Raw genomic sequence first — 25,801 nt, 5'->3', positions numbered from 1 at the left:
AAGGTTCTGGATTCCCGAACTAAAAAGCCTTTTCAAACTTCATTTGCACACATTTTACATCTCTTTTTCTCCTTTGCAATGTTAGTATTGCCTTTGTCATTTGCTCTGGTCACTAAGTGTTCCACTCATCCTGTTCTTCCTCTGTTGGCACCATAAAAAACTCAATTTCTCAGTCTCGTTCAGTTCTGAAGAAGAGTTGCATCAGACTTGAGACATCAACTTGTTTTTCTCTCCATAGATCATGCCAGACCTGCTGAGTTTCTCTAGCACCATCTGTTACTTAGTGCAAAATTGACAGCCAGCAAAACAGTAGCTGTTCTCTCAAGCCTGCCCTCCATAGTGTGTTAGCCAGTGCTTCACAATTAGACATATCTTTTTAATCTCACTGCTTTCTTACAGCCATTATTCTCCTGTGAGGAGAAAAAAAATAAGTCCAAATAGGAAATATAATCCTAGAGAACTCAGGCAATCAGTAGCAGTAAGGATATTGTGCAGTCCATTTGTATATTAATGGATTAGCAGTTTCCCATTTATAAGATACGATCTATCCCCAAGCCAAGAATGCATCCAATTCTACTGCATTGTTTGACATGTTCATGATCCATTATATCCCACAAACTCTCCCTGTCATTATCATTTCAATTTGACCTGGGTTCAATTCCCGCCTCAGGCGACTGACTGTGTGGAGTTTGCACGTTCTCCCTGTGTGTGCGTGGGTTTGCTCCGGTTTCCTCCCACAGTCCAAAGATGTGCAGGTCAGGTGAATTGGCCATGCTAAATTGCCTGTAGTGTTAGGTATAGGGGTAAATGTAGAGGTATGGGTGTGTTGCGCTTCGGCGGGTCGGTGTGGACTTGTTGGGCCGAAGGGCCTGTTTCCACACTGTAATGTAATGTAATCTAATCTAATAAATTTGTGTGTTTGAAAAAAATCAAAATATGATGTGATTTCCTTTCCTTCAAGACTCTTAGAAAAGTGAAAGCCATGCTTTATTCTTGTTCAATGTCTTGTTACTGAATACTGCTGTCCATATTTTCCCAGCCTTATATCGATGGCAAAAATGCAAATATCTGAAAGTATTAACAGGTCCTTGTCTTATCCTAGATTTAAGATTCGATGGTGCATTCATTCTTATTGTTTAGTTCTGGTAATAAGCATCTTTGTTGCCTGTCCTAGTTTTTTGTGTTTACATTAAGTTCCCATTAGTGGAAAGATCTGTTGTGGTTGCTTCATTGCTGTTTTAAAGGCAACCTTTCAAAGCTAGTGCTGTAGCTAATTTGTTATTGAATTAGCGTTTAGGAATCTTAATGTTTCAATCGGTATTTGATTTCTGGACAACATAAATTTATGTTATCCTTCAACCAAAGGGCTATGGGCATCTGGAACTACTTCTGTCCTGCAAAAAGCTGTTCAGTTTGAGTGGCAATTGAAAATGTCAAAACTGTGATCGGTGCATGTTTGTTGCTTAAGGTTTTTAATGACTGCAAAACCCAGGCAGGTTGATGCAAGTTGTAGATAAGCCATGCTCTAGTTGAATGGTAGAATAGATTTGAGTGGCTATGTTTATTTAAAGCTGAGATGGATAGATTCTTGTTTAATAAGGAAATTGAAGGTTTGCGGGAAAATGGAGGAAAGTGGATGTGAGGAATGTTGGATCAGCCATGATACAGTTGAATAGCTGAGTGGGCTTGAGGGGCTGAATGGCCTCCTCCCATTCTTATTTGTCATGGCCTTATTATGATCTTACAACTTTAACCTGATATTATGCTTTATTCTTGCCCAATATAACTGAGTTACTTTGAAGGACTCAGTGAGTTACAAAAACAGAAATTGCTGAAACCCAGCAGGTGTGGCATCTGTGGAGAGAAAGCTGAGTTATTGTTTGGAGCGCAGTGATCCTACTTCAGAACTGATTATAGCTTAGAAAAGATTGATATATATGCTGAAAATGGAGTGGGGGGGAGGGGAGAGGAGTAAACAGTAGGTGGAGAGAGAGGGAGCAGCACTTGGACAGACAAAGGTAATGAGTAATGGTCAACATGGAAGAATGCATGGTTAATGTTTGGAACCATTATTAGCTGACAATGGGTTACTTGTGGTAGCAGTTCCTGTGATGACCAGGCCTGATGTGTGAGGGTTGGGGTGAGGACATAGGAGAAGGTGCTCAGGCCCTAAAATATTGAATTCAATATTGAGTGCTGAAGGCTGTAGGATTCCTAAGCAGAAAACAAGATACTGTTCTTCCAGCTTGCGCTGAATTTCACTACAGTGCAGCAGCATTCCCAAGACAGAGATGTCAGCCAAGGCACACTGTGGTGTGTTGAAGTGGCAGGCAACCAGAAACTTGGGGCCATTTTTGTGGACAGAACGTAACTGTTCTGTATAGCCCAATCTGCATTTCGTCTCCCCAGTATAGAAGAGACCATATTGTGAGCAGCAAATAGGCTAGATTGAGTGAAGAGTGTGGTGCTGGAAAAGCCACAGAGAAGCGGTTTTTCCTGCTTCTCTGCTGCTGCCTGATCTGCTGTGCTTTTCCAGCACCACACTTGACCCTGACAACTCCAGCATCTGCAGTACTCACTTTCGCCTAGATTGAGTAAAGTCCAGGTAATTGACTGCTTCGCCTGAAGGTGTGCCTGGGACCTTGGAGTGTGAGGAGGGAGGAAGTAAATGGGCAGATGTTAAATGTTCTTAATGCCCAAATTACATCTGATGCTACAAAGTTTATACTCATTTGTCTTCGAATCAGATTATGCTTTTGTACATTTGACATTTTATGGGCTATTTTAAGTGATTTAATAGTTTTATTTAAACTGTTTAAACTATTTAAACACTAGGGTGGACAGGATGCCAAGTGGGCTGTCAGGTACACCTCGACAGTCTAAACAGTGGACTTATGTGAGGAGCTGGGGCTAGTAGATGTCTGGAAGTGCCTCCATCCAAATGGTAGAGACATTACCTTTTACTCCAATCCGCACAAGTGCCACACAAGAATTGATATGTCCTTTGTTCCGTCAGTTTGTTTGGATTTGGTGTTAGCCTGCAGGATCGGGTGCATAACTATTTTGGACCATGCGGCAGTATATTTAGATTTTACGACCAAAGGTAGTGGACTAGGCACGCGATACTGGCGCATGGATCCATTTCTGTTGAAGGATGACAACTTTGTACAGTATATCACAAGGGAGTTCAGGGTTTTTTGGGACATCAGTTGGGGTACGGTCAGTAATTCATCAGTGCTCTGGGAGACCACTAAAGCGTTCTTAAGGGATATGATTATTTCATACTCTGCAACAAGAAGGAGACAGAGAGGAGAGTAGCAGCGTGTGCTTGAGGCCCGGCTGAAGGCAGTCGGGTTGGCATATTATACCAGACCATCTGTGGTCAAATTGCAACGGTTCACGGCTGTCTGAGCTGCTCTGGACTGAGCGCTCACACAAGTGGCGAAGAGAGGGGTCTCCTTTGCAAAGCAAAGGCTTTTTGAATATGGGGATAAGCCAGATACCTGGCTAGGAAGAAAAGTACCCCACAGTCCAAATATGTCAGCAGAGAAGAATTCCGGGTTTGGTGGTCTCCCTGGATGCAGAAAAAGCTTTTGATCGGGTGGCATAGTCGCATCTCTTTGCTGTTCTAGATCGTTTTGGTCTGGGAGGGGCTTTTGCCAGGTGGGTGGCACTATTATATAAAGACCCCCAGTTGGCAGTTATTACGAATCAAGCAATTCTGGTGTGGGGAGGGGCAGCCGACAGGGATGTCCCCTGTCACCGCTACTGTTTACCTTGGTACTTGAATTACTGGCAAAGGCTATCCGAAAAGACCCTGAATTAATGGCACCGAAGGTGGGAGTTGGGGAACACAAAATCACTCTCTAAGAGGACTATGTCCTTCTGTTTTTAACTAACCCCGAAATGTCCATACCCCGGCTAATACAAAAAATTAAATTATCCGGCAGCTTTTCGGGATACAGGATAAATTTTACAAAATCGAAAGTCATGCCCATGGGGGAATTGGTGAAGGTACTGAAGCTGGAGGATGGAATGGTGTTTCCTTTTAGATGGTCACTGAAAGGTTTTCTCTACCTTAGAACTTTTATTACCCCTCACTTCTGGCAACTGTACGGAGCTAACTTTGTGCAGCTGTTTAAGAGGATAAAGCAGGAGTTGCAGCAATGGGAGGGACTACCCACATCATGGCTCGGTCGTGTAGCCTTGATCAAAATGAAAGTTCTTCCTCGGCTGTTATACCCTATGAGAATGCTCCCGTTGTTATTACACAAACAGGTGCTGTGGAGGTTTGTGGGATGGCTTGGATCATTTATTTGGTGCCGTAGGTGCCCCTTAATTAAATTTACCAAGTTGCAACTTCCGCAGGATATGGTGGGGGTGGACCTCCCAGATCTGAAGGCACACCAAATAGGTACCCTGTTGCCATATGTAGGTGAATGGGTGCACAATGACTCTAAGTCGATATGGCTCGGTGTAGAGGCCTCACAGGCGAGATGTCCCCTCATAAACTTACTGTTCGTGGATAAGATGAGATCGGTAGTTGAGCACTGTGAAAATCCAATTACCATAAATACAGTAAAAGCATGGAGGATTAAACGGCAGGGTGAGGGCAATTGGCTTAAGACTTCACCCCATTAGTGCGAGTCCCAGGATTTAGACTGGGGTCAATGGACTCCAGCTTCAGAGCATGGTGAGTAAAGGAATTCTTTGTCTGGGAGATTTAGTTGAGGGAGAGGTCTTGATGTCTTTTAGCCAATTAGGTCAGAAATACAGAATCCCTAATAGGGACCTTTTCCGATATTTTCAGGTTACGGATTGCATACAGAAGGAGACCATGCTCTTGACCCAGCCCTACAAGTCAGATATAGAGCGAAGAGTGCTCTGATGTGGGGGTGCTCTCTCAGCCCCATATATCATTTGCAGAGTGGGAATGCCTTGGGGATATGGAGAGACTCAGTGAGATTTGGAATCAGGAATTGAGGGAAGAAATCTCATCGGAAGTGTGGGAGGATATATGGGGGAATGTAAAGAAAATTTCAATATGCAATAAGGCACAAGCTATGCAATTGAAGAGCCTCCACAGAGCCTATATTAGCAAAGTCGAGATCTTCCCCAAAATGTCCCAAATCTATTGGCGCCCTTACACATTGCTTTTGGCCCTGTTACAAGATCTGCGGATACTGAGGGGCCATAGTGAATGAGCTGGAGAGATCCTAGGAATGGAAGTTAGGGAGGATCCAATGTCCCTCCTTTTTGCACTACCAAATCTTCCCTCTTTGGGTGAGTACAGGGAAGAGGTTATTCAACATTCTTACGTACTGTGTGAGGAAGAACATCCTAGTGAATTGACTATCAGAAAAGCCTCCAGATCTTACAGGGTGTCACAGACTTGTGATGGAGCAGGTCCCTCAAGATTACCTGACAAGTATGGTACACCATGGAGCGGAGCAATTTTATAAAACATGGCGACCCTTTCTAAATTACATAAACATGGACCTATCGATGATACTGTTTAAGGCCTTTATATAGCAACAAGGGCCGTATATGATGGTCCGGAGACCCCAGGGAGGGAGGCCTCATAAATACGGGAATAATCACTGTGCAGCAAGTGGAGTAATGTAATATAATACAATGTTGTGTAATTTAATTTTTGTGGATTGTGATTTAATTGAATGCTATTTCATTTAATTTGAGTTTGTGCTAATTTGGTTTAAGTTATGTAAATATGAGACAACTGTATCTTGAAGAATAGTAGGCAGTTTATTGTCAATGTTACTCTCATATAATAGTATGATAGTATTTCTACTTTTCTGTACTTTTGTACTTCTATAACGTTTTGGGTTTTTTTGTAAAAGAGTGAAAGTTTTTCTTCAATAAATATATACATAAAAATCTATTTAAACACAGACAACTCTGTTGTAACTGAAATGTATGCAATTGTAATTAAGCCTGATCTTATTGGATGTTTCATTTTCTTTTCTGCTTCACTTAACTTTCAGGCTACTATAAATATTGTCTTCGATCGAGTTGGTAAAACAGACCCTGTCACTCGTGGTATAGAGATCACAGTGAACTATTTAGGCATTCAGTTTGATGTAAGTATTGCCCAATGTGGCACCTGATTTTTGGATCTTGAAATTATCCATGTAAGAGTAGTCATTTTGTGATGATAATAAGTAATGCACATTAAGCCCCCTACTGTCTGATTCTTAAACTGAAGAGTTATTACCTAAAACTGTCTAGCTTGTAGCTGCCACTTTTCATCAACTTCTTCAGAATAGAGTTCAGAACATAACTAGAATTCAGCAGTGAGGGAAAAGCCATTCAGTCATCGAAGTTCGGCACTCCAATGCATGACATACCAAGCTTTTTTGTGTAATGGTTTCACTACTGGCATATCATAGAGGTCACATCCAAAGATTTAATCAAGTTGTAATGCGTTTACACATATCTTAAGTAACTCATGCTGACAGATGTTGAGATTCTGAAGAATCTTACAGTACAGGAAGGAACTATTCAGTCCATCTTGCCTGTTCCAGGTCTTTGACAGAGCTATCCTGTTAGTACTACTCCCTTGCCCTTTCCCATAATCTTCTGTGTTTTAGTTTTCAGTTATCTACTTCCATTTTGAAAGTTACTAATGGATTTGCTTCAATCACCCTTGTAGGCAGTGCATATCACATCACAATGCACTGTGTTAAATTTCTCACCTTCCCTCTGGCTCTTTTGCCAGAGATGCACCCACCAGTGAGGCAACAACCCAATGAAATTCTCCAGGCACAGCACAATCTGAGCTGCCAAAAGGAGAATTAGTCATTGCTGTAAGTCTTAACATTTTATTAAAGAAGTCAACCATTTCACTTCCTTATCTCTTGCATTCTTTTTATAGAACTATGTTCAGTTTTGAGGTAGATATCTGTGTAATATTTTCAGTTCCTTTTGCACTTAACCTCTTCCCATTATTAGTTACATGTTGCAGTTTCGAGAATGTTCTTCATTTGACACTAACGCATTTGAAATATTCTGCTTGACAAGAAAACAAAGGCAATTTTAAAATGTATCAGCTGTGTATTATTTAGCAAATTAATCACAAACATACGGCTTAGGAGCATAAGTAGACCATTCAGCCCTACAAAACTGTTCTACTATTTGATAAGCTCATGGCTGATCTGATTGTAACCTTAAATCTACATTCCTGCAAAAAGATTGTTAACAGCAGATTGTCAGTTCGCCTTGAATGTTGAGTGTGGGTGACCAATCGATTGTGAATACCTCTATACCCTTTTAATAGCTTATGTTGCTCTTCTCCTTCTTATATCTGAATCAGGAGCTAGAAACCAAGGTAATTTGGGTTCCTCAATGTCGGACCTTCTCATTTGGACTTTTCAGTCATGTAACCTAATTGCACTTTGATCAATCCTGTTAACACATTTTATACGTTGTTCAAAATGTTTATTTTTTACACTAATATTTGTCCTTGTGTCCCCCTAATTGTCAGTGATTAATGCATTTGCCTCTGAGTAAGAGCACTGTATATTCTAAGTCCCATTCCAAGACTTGGAGATGGAAGTCAAAGATGCTGTGCTGAGGGAGTGCTGCACTGTTGTAGGTGCCACTTTTTGGATGGGATATTAAACTGAGACATCATCTGCCCTGTCATGCAGATATAAAATATCTTTTGGCTACATTTTTGGGGGAAAGGAGAGATGTTTTTTCCTGGTGTCCTGACCAATATTTATCCCTAAATCAGAATCACAAAATAGGTGGTCCAGTCATTGCCACATTGCTGTTTGTGAGAATTTTCTGTGTGCAAATTAGCTGCCGTCTATCCAGCATTATAATGATAATTAAAGTTCAAAAATCACTTTATAGACAGTAACGCGCTTCAAGCTGTCGTGGTATTATGGAAGACATTTTTCTCACTGATGTAAGGTTGTATTAGCTTTGGTATTTTGTCTAATTACTAATGATTCCTGATTTCTGAACAGAATGGGGACACATTTTGTTTTTAGGTAGGAACATTCATGTTGGTTTCCTTTGAATGCAGGTGAAGTTTTGGTCTCAACATATCTCCTTTATACTTGTGGGAATTATTATCGTCACCTCTATAAGGGGCTTGTTGATAACACTCACCAAGGTATGTAGAAAAAATAAGTTAAGCTTTTACTCTGTGTTTTGTGCAGCTTAAAGTGTAACTGCATTTACTATAGGATTTCTATTATTCATCTATTAATTACTTGGCTTCTAGAGCACAGTTCACACTGTTATTGTCATGGTTATCTGTCATAGCTGCTTGTCAGGTTTGAAATGCAATGTCACTAACAATATATTCATCATATCCTTAACTTACAGTCCTCCCAGCTCTCAACTTATATCTCAAAGGTATGGTAGCTTCACCGTAGTACCAGGGGCTAGACTTGGGACCTGATCCCTTCCCCTATCCATTGGCTCTGGCCAGATCCCTCTTCTGGTCATCCCTAAATCCATTTTATACTATGGATTTCATTACCAACCAACTCGTTTGAACAGGGGAGGAGAAAAGGAGTAGCAGAACAAGAACAAAAGCCTGCTTTGCCATTTGATACAATTATGGCTGACCTGATTGAAAATCTACCCAACTCAGCTTTGAATATCTTCAGTAGACCACTTCCACTGCTGTCAACGTGAAGAGGAGGACAGGAAGAAGCTAAGAGAATCATGAGCAACTTGACCGTAACTTCAAGTAGAAGCAGGAGGGACCACAGAAAGAGACTATTCAGCCCATCGTGTAAATCAAGTGGAAGATGAGTTGATGCCCATTCTAGTTACACTTTCCAGCATTTGATCCATAGCCTTGCAGGTTACAGCACTTCAGGTGCAGGTCCAAGGACCTTCTTAATGAGGGTTTCTGCCCCACAATCAGCCCAGGCAGTGAATTCCAGACACTGATCACCCACTGGAGAGAGGCAACAATATAAGCAAGATACAGAATCAGAACAGCACAGAGACAGAAACCCAACAAACAGTAGAACAAAAGAAGAGAAAGAAGCAGAAGAAATCTGTGTGGGAGGATACTATCTCTTACACAAATGCTGTCTCATGCACTCACATATATCTATGTAAGGAAATGTGCTATCACTTACGTGCAGTTAAAGACTGTCTCTGCTACACAAACACGCACTCATATCTGTGCACTCATGATCTCAATCAGTCAGTGTCTAAGTCACATAATTTCAGATGCACATGTGCATCTACATGCTTATGCTTATTAACACACACAAACACATGCATGGTCTCATAAAACTGTGGTTAACCATAGCTGAAAATGTGTTGCTGAAAAAGCACAGCAGGTCAGGCAGCATCCAGGGAACAGGAGAATCGACGTTTCGGGCATAAGCCCTTCTTCAGGAATGAAGAAGGGCTTATGCCCGAAACGTCGATTCTCCTGTTCCCTAGATGCTGCCTGACCTGCTGCGCTTTTCCAGCAACACATTTTCACCTCTGATCTCCAGCATCTGCAGACCTCACTTTCTCCTGTGGTTAACCATAGGTTAGTTCATTGTTAATAGAACTGAAATTAATGTGGATGTCGTTAAGGCCATTGTTACACTTCCCTAGTTAGTCTTGAGAAATGGTGATGGATCTTTTGAACAACCCATCATGATAATTCTAAACAGTTCTATTAAATCTCACTTAGGTTTCTCAGTTCTAAGGAGAACAATAAAAATAGAAGATGTTGGAAATATGCAGGGAAGGCAGCATCTGTGGAGAGAGAGAGGCAGTTTACATTTCAGGCCTATGAACTTTCATCAGAACTGAATAGAAAAATAAATTGAAGGGTTTAAGACAGAGACATCTAGGCAGGAAGAATAAAGGAGAAGGCCATTCATATGGTGGAAACTAGGGAAGATTGAATAACAAAAGATTTCATAATGCAACAACCAAAAGGCATGGTCATTGTTACAATATAGAAAAAACAGGAGAAAAATCACTGTTTTTCTAGTTTCTCCATCCTCTCATATTCTCATTTTTGGTACTATTGTGGTGAGCTGCCTTTCTGTATCTTTGATCTGGTTTAATTTAATATTTGTTTGTTTCTCTCCTAGTTTTTTTACGCAATCTCCAGCAATAAATCATCTAATGTTATAGTACTCGTCCTCGCACAGATTATGGTAAGAACTTAAAGTAATAGTAGGTGAATGGGCATACACAGCCCAAGTTATGCAGACAAAGATTTTTTCCATCTGCTGTTTGTAAGAATCATGTGTGAAATGAGTTTGGGCAGTCATCACCTAGTTGCTAGAACAGAATTGCTCTCAACTCAGTGTAAAATTAAGAATGTTTAGTACATTTAAATATCAGGCAAATCTTGTGTTGACCCAAAGAATAGAAATTGTTTTGGCTAACCTGAGATTAGCCACATGGTATGCTCTGGTGACACTCCCACTTTAAGCGTGTCATATGACTTGAATAAATTGATGTTCTATTTTAATGTTCAGTTACAGAAATCAAACTATGTTAGCAAATTATGTGTTTGCTTTCTGAAAACTGCTCCCTTTGTAAATTCATGTATCTTATAATAGATGAGTTGCCTGCTTAAACTTAGCAAACTGTAATTAACTCCAATTCCTAGTGGAGGCAATACCAAATGCAGAATAATAAGTTGAGGCAGTTTCCATTGTAAATGTTCAATAGAGTAATTTGCAATGAAGTGGAAAGATAAAGGTAGACAATGATTTTAAAATGGGAATTGATTTACATCTGAACAAATATCCCGTGGCTTTGAACTTTGGTCTTGACTCCAATTTCACACAATACCACAGAGAATGAAAAGTAGCATTAGAATGTTAACATGGGTGAACTAACATTTATTCTGATGTGCCGAAAACTTGTAGTTTCACTTTCTTGTTCTGTTTCTTCCACAGGGAATGTATTTTGTGTCATCGGTGTTGCTGATGAGAATGAGCATGCCCCTGGAATATCGCACTATTGTAACTGAGGTCCTAGGGGAGCTGCAATTTAATTTCTACCATCGCTGGTTTGATGTCATCTTCCTGGTCAGTGCACTGTCTAGTATCGTCTTCCTGTACTTGGCACACAAACAAGCCCCAGAAAAGCACATGAGCTTTTAGTCAAGCCACTGCCAATCTGAGCACTCATCTACTGTGTTCACACTGTCTTTATAAACCACTGGACCATAACACCATCCACAACTTGGACATTGAAAAGTCTTGAGGAAGGAAAACCTACTGAGAAGCTCACATGCAGATGTATAAAGCCCGGCTGGTTGCTGGTTTGATGGAAAGAGTATGAAAAATTTAACTTACAGAAAGCTTCATTTGGATAAATATCAAAAACAAAATCATTAGTAAAGTTTACAGTTAATTTTGAACTGAAGGAATGTAAATCAGTTCTTGAAGGCTTCCAGTTGATTTTAGAACAATTTTTCAAAGACTGTAAATAAGAACTTTGAAGGCATAAAAGTTTCTTGCTTTGTAAAGAGCAAAAGCTAATGGAATAACACCTTACTGCCCCAGTAAGCAAGGCTGCAACTTAAGAATGTCCATTTGCAAAAGATGACCCTTATTTCCCATCAGCTGATAACCTCAAAGCCTTAGGAAATTGTATGGAAGTTTAGTTGATTTCCACTTTATAAAAATTCAGAAAGATTTTTTCCTGGGAATGAGAAAAAAGAATTTTAATGAGACGACCCCTGATCTTGCAATGTTACATAGTGGTTAGAGTGGTGATCTGAGCAACATTGTCACTTCTGTAAGTAGCCTGTCAGGCATCTGATACATAGTGTATTTCATCCAGGATATGCCTCACATTCTTGCAGTGAATGAAGTCCTTTGTCATTTATGACATTCAGATGGTTTTCACAGAAGCATTATAAGCACCTACATTGTATGTCACCTGAATCTACCTCATGCATGTCTGAATTCTTTGCAAGATCAAAAAGCGTCCTTTTTTTGCTGCCTGATATCCCCGATTTCTTTATTATTCTGATTTGAGTGTTCTTTTGTGATGACACTTCTGTATTTTCTTAACGATCTTAAAGGGTCCAATAAATTAAGTATTCTTTATGCAAAACGTGTGGAAATCAAATATTAATATCCTTAATAGACTTTAGTTTAATTTTCTTTACTCTTCCCATGTTTGTTACTGTGCCTATGTGATGAGCTTGAATAGTTTCCATGCACGTTATGTTAACTGCCAATCTCCTAGATTTTGTTTCAACTCTCTGCCTTGTGCCTTACTTCGTACCTAAGTCTGTTTGTAAATTTGACATCATTAGAATTCTGTTGGCCTGTGTCCTAATTCATTGACCTGCATTGACTCTAAGGTAAACAATAGCTCACTTTTAAAATTCTCATCTTTGATTTTAATTCCCTACATGGCCTGACATCCCCCCCCCCCCAGGTTCAATTCCCACCTCTGTGTGGAGTTTGCTCATTCTCCTCCTGTCTGTATGTCTGCATGGGTTTCCTCACATTCCAAAAGGTGTGCAGGTTAGGTGGATTGGCCATAGCATTAGGTGCATTAGTCAGGAGGAAATGTGGGGAAATGAGTCTCGGTGGGTTACCCTTCATAGGGTTGGTGTGGACTTGTTGGGCCGAAGGGCCTGTTTCCACATTATAGGAAATCTAATCTAAACTCTAGTTTCTTTCAACCCCACAACCCTATGAGATTTCTGTGTTTCACTAATTCTGGTCTATACCATTTTTAATTACTCGATATTGGTAACCTTGACCATTGACTGTGATTTGTTTTCCCCTAAATCTCACCATCTCTTTCTCTACTCCTCTAAGGTGCTCTAAAACCCCACCTGTTTCATCAGGTTTTAGTTAATGTAGAATTTTCACTTGAAATGTTTTTTTAATGTTTGGGATTATTTATTACTTTACAGGCAGTCTGTGAACAAATTGTGTTGTGTATGCATATCCAACAATATTGCATTATTTTCCATTCTGCATATTAATTTATCAAATGAATGTACAGGGCAGCCATTTCAGGGTGTACCTTCTAACTGTGTTTATTGTTGGATTAGTACATTGGTCAGTGACATCCAAAAGAAAACATTTTGTTCGAATATTCTCCTTTTATACAATACAGCATCATCAGTGATCCATATTAGTTGATCATTTTGATTGTTTCAATTTAATATGTATACACCAACCTACAGATAATACTGCTACAAACCAAATTACATTAACCATGAGTTTACAAAATTTGCTTTAAACCTTGACATTGAGTAAATACATTTGGAACTGAATGAACTCACTACCCTGATTCAAAAAATCTAAAAACATTTCATAACTTTAGCTGGGTTCCCAAGCTGTTAACATGTGTGGCTACGCAACTGTAAGTCTATAATCATAGGAGCTTCCTCATTACCAACCTTGCTTAATGTAGGTGGAAAATAAAATAATTAAAAAGAGTAAATACTGAATTTTTGAATTGAAAAGCTATAAATTGGAAATACTCATCACGTCCAAATGTCTCTGACACACAACCCATTGCTGATATCCTTTACATCTGATTAAACAATCCTTGAAACATTAATTCCTTTTGTATTTATAGATTTCATTGGATTTGCTGTGCATTTTGCATTTTTTTTATTTTAATAGTTCATATGTAAATATTAGGAATTTTTCAAGGTTTCCCCTCATTACTGTTATTGTGCTTGCATTTAAAAGGCATCTGGATGGGTATATCAATAGGAAGGGTTTAGAGGGATATGGGCCAAGTGCTGGCAAATGGGACTTGATTAGTTTAGGATATTTGGTCTGCATGGACGAGTTGGACCGAAGGGTCTGTTTCTGTGCTGTACATCTCTATGACTCTATGTAGCCACTGCCAATTGTCATTAAAACAAATCTGATTCACTAATGTCCTTTAGGGGAAGACCATTAAAATACTTTAAAAATCCTTACCTGGTGTAGCCAACATGTGACTCCAGACTGACTGCATTCCCAACTGTTGACTCCTAACTGCCCCCTCAGGGATTTAGGCATGGTAAACAAATGCTAGCCCAGCCAACAATGCCCACATCCCACCAACAAATTTTAAAAAGGGTAACTGATAGATATCTTCAGCTACCTAGGCTGGAAAATCAGGTATTTCTTCCATAAATTCCACCTCTTTCACTTTTTGACGAGTTGTTGGTCAACTGTCTGAATATGTCGTCTTGTGGTTGGTGTCAAATGTTATTTGATTAGGCTCTTATTTAATCTAATTGATTCATTGACAATCAATAGCTGAGCCTGGTTGGGAATGAGAAAGCATCCCACCCTGTTTTGTTTTCGGACGGTTGTTCCTCTTGACAAATCGAATGATGAGAATTGTGAACGTGAATGAAATGAAGGACCTCCGAGATGTTTGGTTACTGGGAAGCAATGACACTAAGGTTTGAAATTTAATAATTTTAATTCCCTTGTGAAACTCCTTGGAACGTTTTGTTTTGTTAAAGGTGTTACATAAACGCAGCTTGTTTTAGTGGTGGTTGAAAGCAGGAGATGCATATGAGTTCCAGGGGTCCTCCTTTGGAAAATAGCATCAGGAGTGAACAAGTCAGCCTTCCGATTTTGTTCCATTATTCAATAAGGTATCTTCAATACCAAGTCTTCTTTCTCGCCCTAACCCAAGATGCCTATTCTTTTGTTCAGCTCGCCAGAAATCGGGTAAGTGACTTTTAAACCTAATATTCTAGGTAATGGTCCATTTATGATGAGTTCTGCAAAATAGGTGCTAATGCAAATAATAAATGAAATCATATTATAGAATCATTGAATAGTTACAACAGAAAAGGCCAATCAACCTGTCATTACCGATTATGTGCACTGCACACTCATCTACAATAAAGCTTATTTTCATGAATTGAAATTCAAACAAATTGATGTCCACATTAAGTAACATTTCTTATGAAAATATCTTTGTTACAGACTTTGATTCATAATAAATGTTCTATTCTAAATATTTGTTCTCCTTAAAGTCGAAAAAGTTAAGGGGTGATTTAATCCACTGACAGGGCAATTGTAGCTGGTGAAGACAGATCTGAGGTGATCGGCAAAAGGACCAGAGGTGACTTGAAATAAGAGTGAGTTAAGATTTGAAATGATCTACCTGAAAGGACAGTGGAAGTAGATTCAATAATAACTTTCCAAAGAGAATTGGACAGATAAATGAAGAGGGCAAAATGATATAGGTCAAGAGGAAAGGGCAGGGGAGTGGAATTAATTTGGATAGCATTCAATGACCCAGCACAAGCACAATGGCGGAGTGGTCACCACAAGTACTATAGGATTCTTCGACTGAATTTTAAAGATAATATTTAGGAATCCTGATTTTGAAACACCTCTGGGAAACTTACTATAATGAGAAACAAAGTTTGATTGGTAAATCTGAGTCAAGCCATAAACCATTGCTGATCATTCCAGTTCATAAAAGCTGCTAAGATGTTGATTATGTTGCTCCTCTGAGATTTTGTTACAATTGTGTATCATCATCTGTGTCCTCTTCAGCCGATAATGAGGGTGACGACGTGGTCTGCAAAGATAATAATATAAGTTTTAAATATACCAACTTGTGCCAAGTCCCATTTACTTACAACTCTGGTTTCACGCTTAGCTACATCAATATCCAAGGAACAGGAGAATCGATGTTTCAGGCATAAGCACCATACCTGATGAAGGGCTTATGTCCAAAAGGTCGATTCTCCTGCTCCTCGGATGCTGCCTGACCTGCTCTGCTTTTCTGATCTCCAGCATCTGCAGTCCTCACTTTGTCCTACATCAATATGAGGTCAAGTAACATTATCCTTGGGTTTAAGCAAATGGCCTTGCCCATCCATATCTCTAACCTCATTAGCTCTACAACCATCCAAGAACGATAAAGGATAATGGAAGTGTACGCTGAGGGTTGGAGAGTTTGAGCTATAGGGTGAAGGTGAATAGGCTGAGACTATTTTCTCTAGAGCATCCAGAGGCTGAGGGGTGACCTTATAGAGGTTTATAAAATCATGAGGAGCATGGATAGGGTAAATAGACAAGGTCTTTTCTCTGGGGTGGGGAAGTCCAAAACTAGAGGGCATAGGTTTAAGATGAGAGGGCAAAGACTTAAAAGGGACGTAAGGGGCAACTTTTTCAAGTAGAGGGTGGTACGTGTATGGAATGAGTGCCAGAGGAAGTTATGGAGGCTGGTATATTTACAACATTTTAAAGGCATCTGGATAGGTATATGAATAGGAAGGGTTTAGAGGGATATTGGCCAAGTGCTGGCAAATGGGACTAGATTTATCTAAGATATCTGGTCAGAATAGATGAATTGGACCGAAGGGTCTGTTTCAATGCTGTACATCTCTATGACTGAGATAAAGAGATGTGGGGCGAGGTTCATATGGAGGATAAATACTGCTGGGCTGAATAGCCAATTTCTGTGCTGTAAATATTGTTTAATACAATGTAGTAATTTGCAACTTTACATTCCTCCAATCTAGCCTGATGCAGATACTTGACATTGCTGGATGTGCCTTCAGTTGTTGAGGCCCTAACCTCTGAAATTACCTGCCTGGGCCTCTGTTGCCTTTTAGCTGCTCCTTAAAATCCACCATCTTTTGCAAACATGCCTTAATATATACTTTAAGTGGGTCCATCGATATGTATTTGGTTATGCTATTGTGGAATGCCTTGTGATGAATTGCTGTGTTAAAGGTGCTATTTAACTAAGTTTTGGCCATGATTGAGTCATTTACCTGCTCCTTCCTTTCCAGGGCAGGACTGTCAGCTGCTGGTTCCTGAGTTTCTGGTTCTTCAGGCGTGCTTTCCTCCTCTGTATTCTCAGGAGGAGTAACTGGCTCAGGCGTTGGCACTCGGATTGCATTTGCTGAAGTTGGGGTGTTTGTTTCTTTGTAATGATCATACTCTTCCTTTCTAATCACCAGCATACTCAGCTTATCATCACTGATCTTGATTTTTTCTATCAATTCTTCATGTGTATCTGTCTCCACATTGATGCCGTTCACTTCAATCAATATGTCATTCACTTGCAGGCCTGCCTCTTCAGCTGTGCTGTCTTTAATAATCTAAGATGGAGGAAAATAAGGAAGCATTTCTTTACAGAGCATATTGTTGTGATCTAGAGTATACTTCCTGAAAAGGTGGTGGATGCAGATTTCATGGTAAGTCTCAAATAAGAATACAATATATATGAATTGGATATCTACTCGAAAAGGAGAAAAAAGGTCGGTGAGTGGGAATAATTGAGTAACTATTTCAAAGAGTTGGTGAAGCCACAACAGGCTGTTAGGCCAGTCTGAGGTAGGCCAATCTAAGATTGTATGTCAAGTGTTAAATGCAAATAGACTGACTCATCTCCACATACTTTGCACTACATCATCTTGCTCAAGGCCTCTGGATGTCCGCCTCTAAACTCATGACATGTCGCAATCTAGAAGGAGAGCAGATGCACAGAACCACCAGCAGGATATCTTCAAGGCACACAGCATCCTGACTTGGAGCTATGTCAGCATTCATTCACTCATGCTGGGACAAAATCCCAGAACTTACTTCCTCTCAGCATTGTCGGTGTCCATACATCATAAGAACTGCAGCGATTCAAAAATGCAGCACAACACCACTATGTAAACAGCAATTAGCAATCATCTGCAAATGTTGGCCTTGCCAGTGCTGCCCATACCCCATGAATGGATGAAATATTAGTTAGGATCTTTTGTGTTTATCAACTTTTTTTTGACTGCTGTCATTGTAACTTTAATGTGCCTACTCAATCTTATACACATACTTGCTTAGGTTGAGAAATCTGTGATTAATTATTGTCTGAAGGGTTACAGGAATGACCTTCAACTAACTATGGAAACCGTAATTGATCCAGTCATATTTTCATTCTTCAAGTTCCATCTGCAGAATAACTTTACCCATCTTGCTTTTGCAGTGCAACAATAATTGATTGTCAGTCAAAAACTGTGGGATTCCTGATGTGAAAGCAGTGTTGCACGATCAATATTTAATGACATTCAGCTATTGCCAGTTCCCCCACTGTTGATATCATGGTGGGTAATTCCTAACCAGAAGCTTAACTGAACCGATCGTATTGTCAAGCTGGCTACCAGGGCAGGGCAAGATTCTTGTTATTCATGCAATGTGAGCATCACTGGCAAGGCCAATATTTACTAATCATTTCCAATTGTCCTTGAAAACCTGTTGCTGAGCCACTTCCTTGAAGGCAACTGAGTACCTTGCTTAACATTTCAGAGGGCAGTTAAAAGTCAACAACATTGTTATGAGTTAGGAGTCAACCACAGGCCAAACTGGGTATGGCAATAGATTTCCTTCCCTAAACACAAAGTAAAGCATGTAGATTTTTATGACAGTCTGGTTGTTTCAGGTTTCACCATTCCTGATACTGGTATTTAATTGTATCAGCCATCATGGTGGAATTTAACTCAGGTTTCCATATTACTTGTCCAGCAATATAATCACCACAAAACTGCTCTTACACGTTAGGGGTTCTTTTTCCCTCCTGTCCCTTGAGCAGGAACTTTCAGAAGGAAATTCTATAAATATTTGAATAGGGCTAATTGCAGAACCCCAACAAAGAGCTGGCACAGAGACAATGGGCCAATTGGCTTCCTCTGTTGTCAAGTTCTTACTTTGATCCCACACAAGTAGTTCTTACCTGTTTAATAAACTGTCCTTGCACACCCTTGATTGCATTGAGAATGAAGCCATATCCTTCTGGACCTTTGGTTAGGTGACACAATCTGGGACCATGTTGAGGACTTTCTGTTGATCTCTGGTTCTCCTGTGACTCCTCACCTTCCACTGGTGGATCTGATTCATAAACCTCTTTCCAGTAGCAGATTGGAGAAATGCCAGCCTGTGGTTGGACAGTAAGAAGGTCATGGAAAACTCCACATCAATTTAACCTTCACCTTGTATAAGCATGATGAAACTATTTTATGATGCATATTGGAGAGGTTACAGTTTTATCCTTCATAAGTAGTCTTTGTATGTGTAGACACTGCAGGAGGGAGAACAATTATCTGGGAACCCCTGCTCTCTGTTCCCATCCTACAGACTCCCCACTGTGGACAATTAAAACTCACTGGTAATAATAATTATTCACAAGAGTTACTTATGTAGAAAGTAAATCCTGTAGGTAAATCTGCAGTGCAGTGTGTTACTGATCCTGGGGAAGATAATTGTATTATATGTTGTGTTACTGGTATTGTACAGTATGTAACTGACTCTAGGAGTAATTGAACTGTGTTACTGACCCAGGGATAAATAAGCTGCACATTGTGATACTAGCTGTCAGGGTAAAACTGGTAAATAGTGGTTTGTGATTGTATTGTACAGTCTTTTACTGGCTCATTGTAGAGGGTAGATGAATGTACCTTACAGTGTGTCATTGAACCAGGGTAATTATATTGCACAATGGGTGGTTACTGATTCTGAGGATAGTAGTACGCTGTTACTTAATTGTTACTGAACTGGGGTAATTGCACACTTTTGTTTTGCCTTCTTGGAACATTTGTTCCATCAGGCTATACAGCTTTGGCCAACACCAAAACCAGGCTCACAGGAACAAGACAAGACCATTCAGCCCCTGGAATTATTCCAAAATGCATGGCTGACTGGAATCTAACTTCATATTCCCAGCCTTTGTCCTAGACCTCTTCATATCTTTAGATTTCAGATTTACAGCTAACAATTTATTTGCAAACTATTGCTGTTTAGGGAAGTCAGGTTCCAAACTTTTACTGACATTGAGTTTAGAAATGTTTCCTAAAGTCATTCTGAAAAGATGCAGTTTTGATTTTTAGACACTGCCTCCTCGTTCTACATTCCCCTGTTGGCAGAAATTATTTTTCTCTAGTTACCCTTTGCTGCTCTTAATATCCCAAAATTTTATTCAAATCATCCTCCAATCTTTTAAATTGTAGGGTAGACTTGATCAACAGGTGAAAGGGTCCGATCCAGCCTGCAACCAGGGTTCCATATGCAAATAAATATAGGGGGGATGATTGTGCCAGGAGCTGCCCCTCCAATCAGTTAGCTCCGTTGTTTTCTCATGGTCATTTATTTTATTAATTGCTCATTTTTTTCAGTTATTGATTTATTGCCACCTGAGTGAGAACACATTTCAAATGCAACTCTCACTGCCCCCTGCATGTGAAATAGTTGAGCGGTCTGTTTAGAGAATACAACACAATGCTAGAGAAACTCAACAGATCTGGTAGCATCAGTGGAGAGAGAAACATAACCTTTAGGTCTGGTATAATTCTTCTTGGATAAGTTAACAAAACCTTAACTCTATTTATCTGAACACAGATACTGCCAGACCTACTGAGTTTCTCCAGCATTCTCTGCATCCATAGTATTTTGGCTTTATTCCAGAGAATGCAAATCAAGTTTATGTAACCATCCCTCATGATTTAAACCTTAGAATCCAGGTGGCATTATGAACAATCTACACTGCAGTCCATTCTTTTGCGGGGCAAGAATGGGACCTGGCATTGGAATTGGTGGCTGCTATATTGGTGGAGGTGGCATCAGCAAGATGGGTGCAGCAGCGAAATATGTCACCTGAGGATTGGCAACTTCATTGTTGGTTAGGCCTGGTGCTGGTAGTGATGAAGCGATGGCAGAAGGGCATCATGATAACATTGAGGTGGGGCCCGGAGTGACCGATATTGGTGGGTCAGGCGCCGGCAGAGGAGAATCAGCCCAGTGGCAAAAGTTGGTGCCTGAAGAGTAGCGACTTCAGTGTTGGTTGGGTCCAGTGTCGATGGTGGCAATGCAGCAGAGGAGTGATGGTGACGCAGGCATCATTGACGAAGAGCTTGCTCAGGATGATGGACTCTCTTTAAGCTATAGCTTCCTTTTTTTTCTTAAACTATTCAAAATGGCACCAGATTGTGACAATAGTGGAAAACCCTTTCACTGTAATTTACTGGGTTTTTTTCTCACTGTAAAATACACGTGACAATAAAATCATTCAATCATTCAAAGCACCTTAAATTATGATGCCCAGAACTGCTCATAGTTATCCCAGGTGTAGTCTAAGCAGAGTATTGTGTATCTGAAGCATGGACTGTACCCATTTATAAAGGTCATACCCAATGTCTTCTTCCTAAGAGTTACCTGCACAGTTACATTGTGACACAAGTGTCTTGGCAGTCTGGTGCTGGAACCCTGTCTGATGTGATTCATCACTGACTAAGGAGTTGTGAAGGCATTCGTATCATCTCAACTGGAAGTGATTCAGCATGACCTGCGGAATAAACTCTGTTTACAGTCTCCCAGGAAAAGACTAATATCTTTTGTGAAAACTATGTCGTTAGAATAAAGCAAAACGTGAGTTTAAATCCCCACAGCTCAGAAGTTGCAGTTTCTCCCATTACAGTGAACGATTTCATCTGGACACAATTCCAGATGCCAGTTTCAGTGCAACTCAGGTAAGTGTGAATAGATTTATCCATCTGCATTTGGCCTCAAATTGACTCATTTACTTACCTGAAAAATGTGTTGCTGGAAAAGCGCAGCAGGTCAGGCAGCATCCAGGGAGCAGGAGAATCAACGTTTCGGGCATAAGCCCTTCTTCAGGCTTTCCTGAAGAAGGGCTTATGTCCGAAACGTCGATTCTGCTGCTCCTTGGATGCTGTCTGACCTGCTGCGTTTTTCCAGCAACACATTTTTCAGCTCTGATCTCCAGCATCTGCAGTCCTCACTTTCTTCTCATTTACTTACCTGTTTGTAAAGCTCATTTGTTGGACTATCGACAACAAGGAACGTGACCTGGTTCCCACACTTCCTTATCTTATCAACTAATGATTCATGATCCAGATGCTCAACGACATCCCCATTCACAGCAATCAGAAGATCACCATCAAGTAGTCCAGATTTTCTTGCTGGACTGTTTTGGTCAATCTCCCTGATTAAATGACCTAGATGTTTACAGAGAAATGACATTAGGGAACCAGTCAGGTTTTTAGACAATCCAGTAGCTTCAAGGTCATTTATATCATTGTGTAGTCTTTAGACTTGAAGATAGAGTTGGGGATTACATCAAGTAATAATAGTGGGGCAATGTTAATGGAGATACAGATCAGATGCTGATAAATGTTCCTGAACTTGAATCTACCAGTTAGTGGATTCTTTAATGCACCTCTGAATATTCTTCACATTCCACAATAGCCAATCTTACTGCTGTTCAAATAATATTTTCAACTTTCTGTTAAATCGTTACACCCTTTCGGTACTTTTGGAGACTGAATTGAGATGTTTCAAATGTTGTTTCATAAATGAAGCACCAAGTCTTTTATGTTTGCAGATCATTCAAGCTAAAAGAATCATCATCAGTTTCCGTACGAACTAACTGAAGATTCTAATTTTGAAAAACAACCCCTCTTCCGGCTGGTTAGAAATTCACAATTGCAAGAACATAGAAATAGGTTGTGTTTCAATGTTTCATTATTTCAATGACATCAGCTATCATTATCCTGAATTTCAAAGACTGAAGGTCCAGTGTCCTCAATCTCTTATCATAGGACTACCCTCTCCTCCCGGGGAATCACTCTAATGTACCTTTGCTGTGCTACCTCCAATGCAAATATTTCCTTCCTTGACCAAAATAATCAAAGTATTCCGCTATGATCTCAGCAAAGCCTTGTACAATTGTATCACAATTACTCTTGGACTCCAATAGCCTCACAATAAAAGCCAAAATATTATATGATTTTATAATTGCTTGTTCTATATGTAGGCTAAGCTTCCATATTACATTTACAAAACATACAAATCTCTCTGTTTCTCATCATTTAGCAATATTTATTTTATATTGTTCCTTTCAATGTGAATAATCTCACACATTGTAAGTGATATGCCATCTTATTGCCCTTCCCTTTAATGTGTCTGTATCCCTTTTGATTCTTTGTGTTGTTCAAACTCCTGCTAGATTTGAATCAGCTTAACACTAGCTTTTTCAGAGCAATTAGCGATGAATAATAAATGCTCGCTTAACCAGTGACACCTATATCCTACGAATGAATAAAAAAACCTTATTACTCTTGTTATCAAAACCCTGGGCAAGTGACCAAAATCATCGTAAAATAGGTGGATTTGAAGGAGCATTCTAAAGGATGACAAAGAGGTGAAGAGATTTTAGGAAAGAATTTCAGGACTCCACATTCAGTCAGTTAAACGCACGACTGCCAAGAGTGGAACAGAGGAAACAGGGATGAAAGGAATTGGAGGAAGGCCGATATCTCTGAATGTTATGGGGCTGAAGAATATTACTGGGACAGGGCGTGCGGCTTTGAACATGATGATGGTAAATCTAAAATTGAGTTAGCTAAACCAAGATCTAACGTTGGTCAATGAATGAAGGGAATGATGTATGAATGAGATCTGATCCAAGTTCAGACACACACAGTAGAGTTTTTTTATAAGCTGAAGTTTACAAATGATAAAACATGAAATGTCATTGTGAGAGCATGGGAATGCTCAAGTCTGGAAGGAACTACAATTTGTTATTTCATGATTATAATGCAAGGCATGTGATCATCTTTCTGAAATATTCCCCAGGTGGGTTGTGGGAGATGGGAGTTGCTCTTGAGTGCCAACATTGCCATGTGAACAAAAATAGAACAGAGATCCTGGTTAATAGAATTTTCCCTGTATGAGTCAGTGTATGAAGGGTATGAACCACCACTTGCAAACTTCCTGATGCATGGTGCCACTGAGAGGGGCTTTGCATCCATAGTACACAATCAGAAAATTAAGCTCTGGTTTGTAATACCCTTTTGTTCTTGTTCGACTCTCAAGGAGAAACCATAGCCTTGAGGTTCCTTGGTTAGCTGTGCCATCCGTGGTTTGTGAGGCAGTCCTTTCACACTTGCCATCGATGCCACAACTTTAATCATTTTGCTTTTGAAGTATTTGTCTGAGGTCTCATCAATCAGAAGCAACATGATTTTGTTCCCTGAAGCTTTCATCTGAAAAAGATTCAACACAGTTAAAAATACTTGGCAATCATATTTCAAAAAAGAATTAGCCCTCTGACAAATATCCGTTAAGCCTGTTTATTTAAATCAGTTAAGGGACAGAATGATGGCCGGGGCATTCGGAGAACACCCTAGACTTTTTTCAATAGCTCTTTTTACATCCGTTGTTCAGTTGAACAGGATCTTAGATTCAGAACAAAAGATGGATAGTAGAATACAGCACATTTGATTTGATTTATTACTGTCAGGTGTACTGAGATACAGTGAAAAGTGTTGGCGTACGTGCTTTATAAGCAGATTGCACTTTACAATTGCATCATGGTAACAGAACAGAGCGCAGGATACAATATTACAGCTGCTGAGAAGGTGCAGAGAGAGACCGACATTAACATTTGAGAGGTGTACTCGAAAGTCTGATAACAGCGGGGAAAAAGCATTCTTGAATCTATTTGTACATATATCCAACTTTTATATCTTCTGCGTCGTGGAAGATGATGGAAGTATAACCGGGGTGGGCAATGTCTTTGATTATGTTGGTTGCTTTCCCAATGCAACGGGAAGTATAGATTGAGTCAATGGATGGGAGGCTGGTTTGCATGATGGACTGGACTGTGTTCACAACCCTCTGTAGTTTCTTGGGGTATTGGGAAGAGCAGTTGCTATACAACACTGTGATGCATCCAGATAGGATGTTTTCTTTGGTGAATCTATAAAAATTTGTAAGCGTCTTTGTGGACATGACGAATTTCCTTAGACTCCTGAGGAAGTAGAGGAGGTTTTATGTGTTCTTGACCATTGTATCAACATGAGTGGATTGTTGTTAGGACAGATTTCCGCCTCAGGCAACTGACTGTGTGGAGTTTGCACGTTCACCCCGTGTCTGCGTGGGTTTCCTCCGGGTACTCCGGTTTCCTCCCACAGTCCAAAAGATGTGCAGGTCAGGTGAATTGACCATGCTAAATTGCCAGTCGTGTTAGGTAAGGGGTAAATGTAGGGGTATGAGTGGGTTGCGCTTCGGCGGGTCGGTGTGGACTTGTTGGGCCGAAGGACCTGTTTCAACACTGTATAATGTAATCTAAAAAAAAATCTAATCTAATCTAATCTAAAAAAAAAATTGTTGGTGATCGCCATTCCCAGGAACTCGCCATTCTCCACCATCTCCACCTCAGAACCATTGATGCAGACAGGGGAGTGCCCTCCACTCTGTTTCCTGAAGTCAATGACCAGCTCCTTAGTTTTGCTGATGTTGATGGAGAGATTGTTGTTTTGATACCATGCCACTAAGCACTCAATCTCTCTCCTGTATTCTGTCTAGTCATTGTTTGAGATCCAACCTACAACAGTGGTGTTGTCAGCAAACTTGTAAATGGAGTTGATGTGGAATTTGGCCATACAGTCATGTGTGTATAAGGAGTTCATGGGCTCGGAAGAAAATGATTTGTTGTTCTCCCTGGCATTGGCCAGAAGAATCAAAGATATGCTCTTTGCAGTCCAGATGACATTCTATTACTTAGCAAAATAATTCCTTAATGCTCGAATGGTAATGAGATTACAAACTTCTCCTTGTGATTGCATTGAGGATGTCAAGACCTGTGCAATAAAAAATGTTTAATCTTCAAAATTATTTTCTTTAATAAAATCTACTCCTACCCTTAACTTTTAGGTTATAAATTCTTGAACAATGTTGTCGGTCTGAAGAATGTATAAAAGAATTACCATATTTTTCTGTAGCTTGTAACTACAATTTGTAACAATGAGAAAAAGTATATGTTTATTAAATATAATGACTTG

The 25,801-nt window shown here is 39.9% G+C and overlaps 2 protein-coding genes across 3 annotated transcripts in view; one reads left to right on the top strand and one right to left on the bottom strand.

Annotated features, from left to right (window-relative positions):
* The window catches only part of si:ch73-390b10.2 (Golgi pH regulator), a 45,371-nt gene extending 33,296 nt beyond the window's left edge, over nt 1-12,075 (top strand). The window contains exons 11-14 of the mRNA XM_043691267.1: nt 6,003-6,098; nt 8,051-8,140; nt 10,089-10,154; nt 10,908-12,075. Of these exons, the coding sequence (XP_043547202.1) occupies nt 6,003-6,098; nt 8,051-8,140; nt 10,089-10,154; nt 10,908-11,114 (459 nt within the window). The 3' untranslated portion in view covers nt 11,115-12,075. The remainder of the gene's footprint in view (nt 1-6,002; nt 6,099-8,050; nt 8,141-10,088; nt 10,155-10,907) is intronic.
* Nucleotides 12,076-14,393: 2,318 nt separating this feature from the next.
* The window catches only part of pdzk1 (PDZ domain containing 1), a 34,209-nt gene continuing 22,801 nt past the window's right edge, over nt 14,394-25,801 (bottom strand). For both annotated transcript variants that reach the window (XM_043691265.1, XM_043691266.1), the window contains exons 5-9: nt 23,806-24,001; nt 21,756-21,952; nt 18,679-18,879; nt 16,736-17,065; nt 14,394-15,531 (exon numbers count right to left, since the gene is read on the bottom strand). In XM_043691265.1, the coding sequence (XP_043547200.1) occupies nt 15,472-15,531; nt 16,736-17,065; nt 18,679-18,879; nt 21,756-21,952; nt 23,806-24,001 (984 nt within the window). In that variant the 3' untranslated portion in view covers nt 14,394-15,471. The remainder of the gene's footprint in view (nt 15,532-16,735; nt 17,066-18,678; nt 18,880-21,755; nt 21,953-23,805; nt 24,002-25,801) is intronic.

This window comes from Chiloscyllium plagiosum, chromosome 6, assembly GCF_004010195.1.
Source record: "Chiloscyllium plagiosum isolate BGI_BamShark_2017 chromosome 6, ASM401019v2, whole genome shotgun sequence".
NCBI lineage: Eukaryota > Metazoa > Chordata > Chondrichthyes > Orectolobiformes > Hemiscylliidae > Chiloscyllium > Chiloscyllium plagiosum.
The sequence above is the reverse complement of the archived record's forward strand: the minus strand, read 5'-3'. Positions and strand labels throughout refer to the sequence as shown.